The sequence below is a fragment of the Ceratotherium simum genome, chromosome 6 (genome assembly GCF_057802395.1).
Source record: "Ceratotherium simum simum isolate JZ-2026a chromosome 6, ASM5780239v1, whole genome shotgun sequence".
Taxonomy (NCBI): domain Eukaryota; kingdom Metazoa; phylum Chordata; class Mammalia; order Perissodactyla; family Rhinocerotidae; genus Ceratotherium; species Ceratotherium simum.
The window spans coordinates 15,702,406-15,715,582 of record NC_141905.1 but is presented as its reverse complement, the minus strand read 5'-3'; the positions used below and the strand labels follow the sequence as shown (position 1 = coordinate 15,715,582).

General features: G+C 32.8%; 1 protein-coding gene across 1 annotated transcript in view; it reads right to left on the bottom strand.

Annotated features, from left to right (window-relative positions):
* Positions 1-1,212: 1,212 nt before the first annotated feature.
* Positions 1,213-13,177, bottom strand: part of ERO1B (endoplasmic reticulum oxidoreductase 1 beta) — a 58,126-nt gene continuing 46,161 nt past the window's right edge. Inside the window, exons 13-16 of the mRNA XM_004432393.3 lie at positions 12,762-12,831; positions 10,334-10,420; positions 8,768-8,901; positions 1,213-3,739 (exon numbers count right to left, since the gene is read on the bottom strand). Coding sequence (XP_004432450.3) covers positions 3,679-3,739; positions 8,768-8,901; positions 10,334-10,420; positions 12,762-12,831 — 352 coding nt within the window. The 3' untranslated portion in view covers positions 1,213-3,678. The remainder of the gene's footprint in view (positions 3,740-8,767; positions 8,902-10,333; positions 10,421-12,761; positions 12,832-13,177) is intronic.

Below are 13,177 nucleotides of genomic sequence, written 5' to 3'. Positions count from 1 at the left end.
AGCAAACAGTATGTATATGATGCCATTCTTTGGGTAAAAATGAGAGAAAAAAATAAGACTTTACATTTGTATTTGTTTGTATATGCCTAAAAAAGTATGGATGGAAACATAAGGAACCAAGAACAGAGGTTATTTATGGTGAGGGCGGGGGGAGGCTGTGCATTATGGGAAGTTGGGCCAAGGACAGAAAGAAGACATTCCACTGTATAGCTTTTTATATATTTTGGTTTTTGAACCATGTGAATGTATTACCTATTCAAAAAATTAAATAAGTATATTTAAAAAGCCTTATGACTCAATACAAATCAAAAGAAGTTCCCAATTTTTAGTTGAATGGTAATAAGCCAACTTATGAAATAACACAAATACACCACATTCTGAGGAGAGGCTCTGGAGTCAGACTTTCTAGTTTCAAATTCTAGTCCCACAACCTAGAATTTGTGACTGTGGACAAGTTACTTAGCCTCTCTTATCCTCAGTTTTCTTATTTGTAAAACAGAGAAGTAATTGTACCTATCTACTAGTGCTGTTGTGAAGATTAAATAATCCCTTACTACAATGGCTGCCAATGCTTGCTGTTATAGGAAACAACCTTAGACTACTTATATATATATTCTCCCTTCTCCACAAATTATAATCAAATCTTCATCTTATAAAAGCAAGCATTTAAAAAGAGGGAAAAAAACAAGAAAGAAAAATTGCAGAAACATTTACTTTAATTCACATTTTCTACAATCTGGTGGGTACAACAGCAGATTATATGGAATTCTGTTTAAAATAAAAGCTGTACCTGTAGATGCTAAAAGTACACAAATTTGTGTGTGTGTGTCTGTGTTGGTTTGTTTTACCAAATAATTCCATGATACCATGCACCCAGTATGTGTATTTTGGTGAGTAGCTATGGTTTCTGCAGGTACTTCAGTTTGCAAACTGCTGAGAGGTTTATTGTGAGCTGTTCCCAAATTTCCAGCTGAAGGCAATGCTGATGAAGATCAAAATAGCTGTTCTTTCTTATATACAATGGCACCTAGGTAAAGTTGGAAAGTATGGCACAGTGTTTTATATAAATACAGAGATTACAAGTATTGAGTATTCACTTTAAATTGTCAAAATAAAACGTCTGACTTATCAAATTTCAAAACTGTGAATACTATTACTATTCTGTCTGATCCTCCTCATAATCTAAGAATCAACACAGGAGAAACATTCAAATTTTACCAACTTTAATATATAGTATTTCTAACTTAACATAGATGCCACTTAAGAAAAAAATAAACTCATTCCATTAAAGGAAGGAATATTTTCCTTTTCTTCATTTTCATTACTTCATCAGCTGGTACAATCATTTCTGTCAGTTATATTATCAAGTGCTGGATTTTTAAATTAGGCGATGAGATAACAGACAAAATGCAAAGAGGTATTACCAGCCAGGCATTTTCACAATGCAATCAGTACTCTAGTACCACTTCACAACAAAAGGTATATGGATTAGAAAAAGTTTATATCACAAGGATCAGAAAACATCACCAGGCTCACAAAACAAAGATTCCTACAGCTTTTACAGTCATTTAAGAAATATACATGTACACAAAAATGTAGGCTGCCCCTACAATCTAATTTATGGTAATAAAGTTAAATAAATTTCAGCTTAAGAATACTTCATTTGTTTATTTTCTTGGTAATGAAAAAATTTGTTAAAATCTTGAAAAGAACTTTCTACCCTAACCAGACCTTTTAATTTCCTAGAACTCACTCTAATATACAGTTTTTCCTAAGCTTGAAACAAATCACAGTAAAGAAAAAAAGCAGTAAATGGAAATGACCAAGGATTTTCGCCAGTAAATAGTTTAAATAATAGCCTTTATCTTTAACTGAGGGAATGAAGTAACACTACCAAAAAGATTTTAAACTTATAGTAATAATAGACACAAAGTGCAAAACTCTCACATTTCCTTAAACTCTGAATGAACACTAAGAATAATTCTTATTAATTTACCAGCAAGATTACTTAGATATTCACTTTTTAGACAAATTTACCTTAAGGTCCCCTCTCCCACCATACAATACTTGCATCCCTAAAAATGAAAATAGAACGTGGAGGAGGCTCCAATCAAGCGAGCCTGTTTTATTTGACTTAACAAAAAGCACCACCACCATCAATAACAACAAAAAAAACAGGGTCTATAAAGGTTACAAATTGGGTAAGAAAATAATTAACGAGTGAGACCCTACTCCCTCCAACCATATTCCTCCAAGGGACAACTAAATATTTTTAAGAGAGGGGTGAGCCAACTAAATACAATTTAAAATATGCCACTAAATCATCAATAAACACATTCCAGACTTTGTCAGGATAAGATACAGATTTAAGAGCACTTATTTGCTTCATAAAAGACTGAAGAGTCTAAGGAGAAACTCAATTTTGTACCCGCATTACTTCTACACAGACGCAACCTCCAAATTAATCACATTATGTTTACTAACACCTTTAAAAAGAAGCAATATTTTAAATATTAAGGATATTTAAATCCCAGGTTTAGAAAAATGACAAGGACTTAGGAGTCATCTGTTGGTACAAGTCACATGAAGTACCATTTATATACAAAGAACTAAAATGAAAAGAAAAAGTGGAGAGAGGGGAAGTTTAAAGGAGGGTTGAACTAACCTACCTGCTTAAATATCCTACCAAAGAAAATCAGATTGAGAGAGGATTGCATAGATTGTATTATAAAATAAAATCCTTTAAAAATGCTTACTTTAAAATAGTAAATTTTGTGTATATAATGTTTAAATTGACATTATAAATCCACATAATCCCATTCAAATTTTATCAAGACGGAAACTTAAATATTTATACAATTTTTCTTTTTCTTAAAGTAAACAAAAACTTCTAAAATTGGAGTAAGGACAGAGAAACAAAAAATCGAAATAAACTGATTTACAGGTTCTAAGTAAAGAATCCTCTTGAGCCAGCCCACTATACACACATGAAATCTGGCTGGGTGGCATAGGGGACAGTACTTATTCACCTTTACCAAAGCAGGTCCTTTAGACCAAAACAAAACAGTAACAACAACAGCAATTTAAAATCCTAAATAAAAACCAATGAAATTAAAGTCCTGGGGAGTCTTAAGTAACTTCTCTAACTATACATTGAAAGGGCCATTCATCACACTGACACTTTCATATAGAAGGTGACACCCAGAGCTAGGCAAGGCTAAAAACACATTTTAAAATCTGATAAATTTTTATCACTGATACTAGCCCTAAGCAACACTTGCTCCCTAGCTCTCCTTTTCCATAACAGAATGTTAACAGTGTTATTAGGATGGAGACATGGCCATTTAAGTTTGACAACTGGAAGTAAAGGATACTACATAGAACAAAACCAATTCTACACAAACAGAATAGCAGAATATTTAACAGATTGAAACATACAAAATTAAACACAGAATTAGTATAACTTACATGTTTTAAAAGTATATACTTCATTTATAAATATCTCTAATTGATAATCTATTAAGAATCATAAATATTCAAGTGAACATTTGAATTTTCTCTTTAAGAGTTCAGAATTCTTGAAGTCTTTGAAGGTTAGTCTCTTTCTGCTGAATGTCCAAGACTAAAAGGCTTCACACAGTCACTTTATGTCTCTAATTAGACATACAAAAGCCTTTATTACCTACTGTGTTGTAATAAGACTTTAAAATTCTGTAACTCTCTTATACTTGTAGAAAGCCTATAGGAGGAAACAAAAAGCATATTAGTACAGCTAATATATGTACATATTTCAAATTACTGACATTGTTATATAGGCTATAATTTGAAAGCAAAATCCAAAATAAAAGAACGTAAACAACACTGAACATTGAAGCTTCCATTTTTAAATGAGTATGACTAAACAACATGCTACTGAACAACAACTGGGTCAACGGAGAAATCAAAGGAGAAATCAAAAAATACTTTGAGACACATGAAAATGGAAATACAACATACCAAAATTTATGGGATGCAGCAAAAGCAGTTCTAAGAGGGAAGTTCATATTGATACATGCCTACCTCAAGAAACAAGAAAAATCCCAAACAATCTAATTTACATCTCAAGGAACTAGAAAAAGAACAAATGAAGCCTGACGTTATTAGAAGGATGGAAATAACAAAGATCAGAGTGGAAATAAATCAAATGGAGATGAAAAAGACAACAGAAAAGATCAGTAAAACTAAAAGCTTGTTCTTTGAAAAGATAAACGAAATCAACAAAGCTTTAACTAGACTCACCAAGAAAAAAGAGAGAGGGCTCAAATAAATAAAATCAGAAATGAAAGAGGAGACATTACAACAGAAACCACAGAAATACAAAGGATAAAGGACTACTGTGAACAATTATACGCCAACAAATTGAATAACCTAAAAGAAATGGGTAAATTCCTAGAAACGAACAACCTTCCAAGACTGAATCATTAAGAAATAGAAAATCTGAATAGACCAATTACTAGTAAGGAGATTGAATCAGTAATCAAAAACATCCCAACAAACAAAAGTCCAGAACCAGACAGCTTCACTGGTGAATTCTACCAAACGTTCAAAGAATTAATACCAGTCCTTCTCAAACTCTTCCAAAAAAACTGAAGAGGAGGGAATGCTTTCAAACTCATTTTACAAAGCCAGCATTACCCTGATACCAAAACCAAAGACACCACAAGAAAAGAAAATTACAGGACAACATCCCTGATGAACATAGATGCAAAACTCCTCAACAAAATATTAGCAAACCAAATTCAACGATACATTAAAAAGATCATACAACATGATCAAGTGGGATTTATTCCAGGGATGCAAGGATGGTTCAATGTCTGCAAATCAATCAACGTGATGTACATGAATAAAATGATGGATAAATATTATATGATGATCTCAATAGATGAAAAAAAAAAAAGCATTTGATGAAATTCAACATCCATTTGTGATAAAAATTCTCAACAAAGTGGGTATAAATGGAATGTACCTCAACATAATAAATGCCATATTCGGCAAGCCCACAGCTAACGTCATACTCAACAAGGAAAAGCTGAAAGCTTTTCCTCTAAGACCAGGGACAAGACAAGGATGCCCACTCCCACAACTTTTATTCAACATAGTATTGGAAGTCCTAGCCCGATCAATTAGGCAAGAAAAAGAAACAAAAAGCATCCAAATTGGAAAGGAAGAAGTAAAAGTCACTATTTGCGGATGACATGATTTTATATATAGAAAACCCTAAAGACTCCACACCAAAAAACTTGTTAGAACTAATAAACAAATTCAGTAAAGTTGCAGGATACAAAATCAATAAAAAACAAAAATCTCGTGTTTCTATATACTAACAATGAACTATCAGAAAGAGAAATTAAGAAAACAATCCCATTTACAATGGCATCAAAAAGAATACAATACCTAGGAATACATTTAACCAAGGAGGTGAAAGACCTGTACACTGAAAACTCTAAGACACTGATGAAAGAAACTGAAAAAGACAGAGAGAAATGGAAAGATATTCTGTGCTCATGGACTGGAAGAATTAATATTGTTAAAATGTCCATACTACCCAAAGCAATCTACAGATTCAATGCAATCCCTAACAAAATTCCAATGGCATTTTTCACAGAAACAGGACAAACAATCCCAAAACTTGTATGGAACCACAAAAGACTCCAAATAGCCAAAGCATCTTGAGAAAGAAGAGCAAAGCTGGAGGCATATGATTTCAACTATATTAAAAACTACCATAATCAAAACAGTATAGTATTGGCATAAAAACAGACACATGGATCAATGGAACAGATTAGAGAGCCCAGAAATAAACCCATGCATATATTGTCAATTAATTTACAACAAAGGAGCCAAGAATATACAATGGAGAAAAGACAGTCTCTTCAATAAATGGTGCTGGGAAAACTGGACAGCCACATGCAAAAGAACAAAACTAGACTATCTTACACCGTACACAAAAATTAACTCAAAACGGACCAAAGACTTCAATGCAAGACCTGAAACCATACAACTCCTAGAAGAAGACATAGGCAGTAAGCTCCTTGACATTGATCTTGATGACGATTTTTTGGATGTGACTCCAAAAGCAAAAGCAACAAGAGCAGAAAGAAACAAATGGGACTACATCAAACTAAAAAGCTTCAGCACAGCAAAGGAAACCATCAACAAAATGAAAAGGCAACATACTGAATGAGAGAAAATATCTGCAAATAATATATCTGATGAAAAGTTAATATCCAAAATATATAAAGCATACAACTCAATAGCCAAAAAACAAACAATACAATTAAAAAATGGGCAGAGGATCTCAACAGACATTTTTCTAATGAAGAAGCCAACAAGTACATGAAAAGATGCTCAACATCACTAATATCAGGGAAATGCAAATCAAAACCACAATGAGATATCACTTCATACTTGTTAGAAAGGCTATTATCAAAAAAGACTAGAAATAACAAGTGTTACTAAGGATGTGGAGAAAAGGAAACCTTTGTGCACTGTTGGTGGGAATGTAAATTGGTACAGCCAATACAGAAAACAATATGGAGGTTTCTCAGAAAATTAAAAATAGAACTACCATATGATCCAGCAATTCCCCTTCTGGGAATTTATCTGAAGAAAACAAAAACACTAATTTGAAAAGATATATGCACCCCCACGTTCACTGCAGCAGTATTTACAATAGCCAAGATATGAAAGCAACCTAAGTGGCCATCAGTGGATGAATGGATAAAGAAGATGTGATACATACACACACACACACACACACACACACACACACAGGAATACTATTCAGCCATAAAAAAGAATGGAATCTTGTTTATGTTAAGTGAAATAAGTCAGATAGAGAAAGACAAATACAGTATGATCTCACTTATATGTGGAATCTAAAAAACAAAACAAGCTCATAGATACAGAGATTAGACTGGTGGTTGCCAGAGGGGAGGAGGGATCGGGGTGGGTGAAATGGGTGAAGGAGGTCAAAAGGTACAAACTTTCAGTTATAAAATAAATAAGTCTTGGGGATATATTATACACCATGGTGAGTATAATAATACTGTATTGCATATTTGAAAGTTGCTAAGAGAATAAATCTTAAAAGTCCTCATTGCAAGAAAAAAATGTTTGCAACTATGTATGGTGATGGATGGTAACTAGAATTATTGTGGTGATCATTTTGCAGTGTTTACAAATATTGAATCACTATGTTGTACATCTGAAACTATATAACGTGTGTCAATTATACCCGAATAAAAAAAGGAAAGAAAAAAAGTGAAGGAGAAATAAAGACTTTCTCAAACATAAAAATTGAGGGAATTTGTTGTCAGTGGACCTGCCTTACAAGAAATGTTAAAAGTTCTTTAGAGAGAAGGAAAATTATATAGGTCAAAATCTTGGATCTACATAAAGAAAGGAAGAGCATCAGAGAATAAATAAAGAAAATAAGTTTTATTTTTCTTAATTGTTATAAAAGATAACAGTTTGTTCAAAATAATAATAATAGTAACAGTGTATTTGATGATTATAGCTTATGTATAAGTGAAATGAATGACAGCAATGATACAAGGGCCAAGACAGAGGAATAGGGAATGCTTGGTTATTATTAGGTAATTACAGTACTCATGAAGCAATATAGTGTTATTTGAAAATGGACTTGGATTAGTTAGAAATGTATATTGCAAACTCTTGGGCAACTACTAAAAAAAGTTTTAAAAAATGTATAATTGATAGGGGAAGAAAAGAGAAAATGGAATAAGATAAATTGATCAATAAAGAACAGAAAAGTCAGAAAAAAGAGTGGAAGAAAAAATAAGAACAGATTGGGAAGGAAGAAATAAAACTGTCCTCGTTTACAAGTAACACGATTGTACAAAACTCCAAACAACTGACAAGAAAACTCCTGGAACTAATAACCAATTATAGTAATGTTGTAGGATACATGGCTAATATACAGAATCAATCACTTTCCTATATACCAGCAATGAACAAGTAGAATTTGAAATTTAAAAAAACACCACATAATTTATATTAGCACCCCCCCAAAATTTTTTTAAATGATGTTAATAAAACATAAGAAATAATCTCTGTATCACTTGGTTCCCTAATTTGTAAAAAAAATTCTTCCTTGACTTGACTTTTTGCCTTTTTTTCCCAGGGCAGCATAGTATTATTTTCTATAACTCTCTTCCTTCTGTTCTGTATTCCTCAGTTAGTTGGTATCTCATGTATCACTGTAGGCAAATTCAAATTATTTTTGAAACCCCCTGTGGTACAGACAAAAAGCAAACTCTGTGTCCATATACAGAAAAAAATGGGGTAATAACGAGTGAAAGAAAAATGCCTCCTCAGCTTTAGAAATAAAGTACAGTTGAAAGGTTTAATCTCTTTTTCTTTCATCATCTTCTCAACCAAGCTTTCCTTACTCCTGCTACTGCAATTGAACAAGTTATAATCAGCTAAAGAGAATATTATTAGGAGAATATTTTCCCCACAAAATCAAGAAGGCAAACTGAGAAATACTGGCTATCTGAAATTATTTATTTTTCCTATGACCTGTAGAGAAAGTGATTTGTCTGCATTAAGGACACTCTAAGTCAAGTGAGTACAGGTATAATATATGATAATAATTCTATCCCTTTGCCAGCAAAACAAAAACTACGTTAGCAGAGAAGATGATCTTTGCAGTTTGCTGAACCCAGCCTGGGAATCAAGTCTTCACTGTGAAAACGGTTCTTACCTTCCAAAAGCATTTATAAGAGCAACTATTTCCTGTCGAGTGAGTTGGAAGCCTTTAGATGGGCTGTTCTCTGGAAGCTTTTGGATTTCTTTTTCAGAGAATAATATCTTCAGGGCAGTTCCTAAACCCTGAGTCTAAAGATAAGCTTACAATTAAATTCATATAATAACAACTACTATAAAGGTTTAAAGAAATACTCAGTCACTGTGATGAGAGTCAGGAAATTCATATGGACTGTTTCACCAACATGTTAAACTATGCAAAATACAGTTTCTACTTCCTCACAGATTATGTAATGATAAATTTATCTAAGCTGTTAAGGAAATCTGAATAGTTTAACATTTGTTAGACACGTGTCATCTGTGTTGTTATGTGCATCAAGTCGGCTGTCATCTGTGTTGTTATGTGCATCAAGTCGGCTCCGATTCCTGGCAACCCTATGAATGAGTGATGTCTACAAGGTCCTGTCCTCAACAGCCCTACTCAACTTCTATAGACTCATGCCAATGGCTTCCTTTATGGAATCAATCCATCTCATAGTCTTCCTCTTTTCCTATTGCAAATTACTAAAATGCCTTTTTTAACCTAGAAAATATATTAGAATTACAACGTTCATTCAATATGTAACCTTGAAAGCATTCTTTATAGCCCCTAGCAATTCAAAACTGAGAGATTATTAGTGATACCTACACTTTATAATTTCTCAATTATTAGCACTAGAGAAAATGAAAAAATCTGATTTCAGTGTAGCCTTCATTAAAATAATTCTATCTCTTCATTTTCTTTTTCTGACATATCGTCTTTGTAAAAGAATGAGACATAAATATCAAACAATCCTTTTTATACTGAATATATAGAGAAATGGGCCTGCGTGGCAGAACTTTCCTATTTTGTGATTATGTGGCCCTTTTTTTTTAATTTACTTTTTTTTTTTTTGTGAGGAAGATCAGCCCTGAGCTAACATCCATGCCAATCCTCCTCTTTTTTGCTGAGGAAGATTGGCCCTGAGCTAACATCTGTGCCCGTCTTCCTCCGCTTTATATGGGACGCCACCACAGCATGGCCTGACAAGCGGTGCATCGGTGCGCGCCTGGGATCCGAACCCGGGCTGCCAGCAGCGGAGCATGCACTTAACCGCTACACCACGAGGCAGGCCCCTATGTGGCCTTCTTTTAATCACTGAAACAAATTCAGTGACCAAAATTTGATAATTAAGTCTTTTTATATGATTATAGTTTACCTTTTATATAGGTATATAAAGTACTAATATACTCTATTTATAACCAACAACTTCAGAAATGAATCTGAGATTGTACCAATAGAAAAAGATGAATAAAACCAAAATCATTAACATAGAATAGGAAAAGGATCCTTATACATACATATGTAACACACAGAGTTTAATATTAATTTTTTTCATCAATAAAACCAAAAAAACCACACTTTGGCTCTGCCTATTTCTAAGCTCTAATTCAATGAACAATGAGGACATTTTAATAAAAACTTTCAACTCCTCAGTGGAAAAATTTAAGGCAATAGTTTCAAAACAGAAGACAGCACACACACCTGTAATTTCCCCCATAATCTGCATTTGTCACATCCAACACAGTCCATTATGCGGGAGATATTCTTGAAATGTAACCGGAATTCCTCCTAACATGCAGAAAATATTTTCATTCTAATTAGACTTTTAAAATCAAACTGCAGTTGTCTGAATTATAAGAAATAAAGTTTTGAAGTTTATTAATGAATTTATTAATGAAGTTTATTTTAAAGTTTTTTAGTTGTGTTTTTCCACAGTTGAAGAAAAATATTTGAATTTGTATTGCATAACATGGCACATAAACCAACTAAATTAATGGAAATTTATAAAATTCATTCTACATATTAATTCCACAAACTTTTTTATGGAGGGGCTACTCTATGCAAAGCACCAAGATATGCACTATAGGGGACACAAAAGTAAATAATACATGGTTTTTACTTTTAAGGAATTTAACTGCTGCTCCCATTTAATATCTGCATACAACCAGTGGTAAATATATCTATTTTATGTTTTATTTATTCTGATGTATTGTTTTGTGTGAGTCTAAATTAGAAAGCTAGTCCTACAACAATGATCAATTTTCATCTCTCTCCTTAGTACCACACTATATTTGTAACAGGTGCTTCAATGTGCTCCGAACAGCATCGATAATCATAGGGCTATACAAGGTATATGGTCTCTCAACCCCACATTTGCTAATGCAGCTTCTCCAGGGATGCTTGCTCACTGGATCCTTGTCTTTTGCTGTAATAGTTTCCTATACAGGGGAGAATTCTGACTGTGAGCACCTGTACATGGTTTCTATGACTTTAAGGTCAGTCTTACCTTATCTGAGGTTAACGCTAGTTAAGAGAAAGTTCCCTCAACTTTTTCCCATGGCAAACTTTAAACATAAAAATCATTTTATTGTACTGAGGTAGACATTTTATTGCATGAAGCTAGAAGCAAGTAGCCTGAAAACTCTGGCCACCACAAGCCCTGCCCAGGTGCCCAAAGAGTTGCGAGGAATCAATACCTTGGCCAAAAGAAAGACAATATAAAAAGAACACAAAAACTCCTTTGCTCGCCATTCTCATGTAATTCATGTTCTTTGGAGCAGATGGAAAATGGACTTAGGTTCTCCTTTATACACCTTTGAAAAACAGCAAACAAAATTTCCAGCATTTTGTAGTTGAAAGCTAGTTGTAAAACCTCAGTCTCACCTTCCTCATCTACAAAAAGATACATAATTATAGTTGTCCTATCTATTACACAAGGACATTCTGAAGATCAAAAGTATATTTGTATAAATATTTAGAAAATAGAAAGCATTACCAAAAGGAATTGACATTATCTTAAATACCATAATAGCAATATAACTCTAAAACAACCATAACAAAACAAATCTTCCAAAACTGAAATATAGTTGTGGCTAAATTACTTACTTAATTTCAGAAATACCAAGAAACTCTTACCAATGGAGAATCACTCAGTGCTAATTTACTATTTCTTGTAATATATCCACATTTAAAACATCTTGGGGCCAAATGTGTTTCAGAACTCAGAATTTTTTAGATTTTAGAAATACAGTACATATGCTATTTATTATGAAACACCCTGTAATCAAATACATTAATGTTTCTCCAACAAAATGTAAGAATATTCATACAAAGCAGAATTTTAAAAAAAACACTATAAATATTCTTACATAAGTTCAGGGTAGGTTTAGCTAACAAATTAATTTACACCAAATGTAAGAAAAATCTTTCAGTTTTTGGAGCTTTTTGGATTTTGCAACTGCATATAAAAGATCGTGGAGGTGTACTAGAAGACTATTTACCAGTCAATTTCAAATACTTTTATGAACATTTCAAGGGTACAGTGTATTCCTTAAAGTATTGTAAGCAGAGGAAAACAAAGAGCTCCTAATGTGAAGTTTCATAATGTTCCTACAATATATTCTCCTTCTGATATCACAGGTTAACAAGTAATTTTTGCCTTTTTTGTTAGTCCATAAGGACAAAGATATAATAGTTTCAAAAACTGTAACATTCCATAAAAGACACTTTAGAAATATATACTATTTATTGCCTTCAAAGTGGCTAACAGTTCATGATTTTTTGAAAGACACATCAAAACAATACACACTGTGATTTTAAAGTAAGAAAACTTTCTCTCAAAATAAAACTTTCTCTCAAAATAATACCTTAGAAAGACACTTACAAAGGTGCCATACTCATTGGTCATAGTAATGACTGAAGATAATCCTAAGCACTTGGTCAAACTAGGAAGGAGAAAAGAAATGAGAAGGAAGTATGGAGAAAGGGCTTTTCAAATCATTTATAGTAAAATCCAATCAGACTAACTTCAACAAGTTGGAGAACTGGGAAAGAAGAATTTACATGAATAGGATTAAAACACAGCCAGTAATCTGCTCCCCACTCTGTCCCCCAATCAAGAACTCTTTACCTTTAATGATTTGGCCCCCTTTTTGTCACCTGCAAACATGGATTTCTCGTCAAAGTGCATGGGAAAGGACCTGATGAAATGACAATATTATAAGTTACATGAAAAATTCAAGTACTGTGTATTAGAGCACTGGTACAATTTTCTATCCCTACAAATATTTAAAATTATTTACTCAGGTAAGGTTTAGTAATGTACAACAGCAGCAAACAATTCACATAAATCATTCAATAAAAGACTAAAGTAAGATACAGATGGCTTTGTAATTTATAAGATTGTAATGTTTTAAAAAATTACATGATAAAAATAATCTGAAACATTAAAAACAATTTATATGAAAAGTATGCAACACCCTCTTAACATTTTAAAAAGTCTTTATAAATTAAATGCATAATTTATACTTTAAACAGTTCTTAATC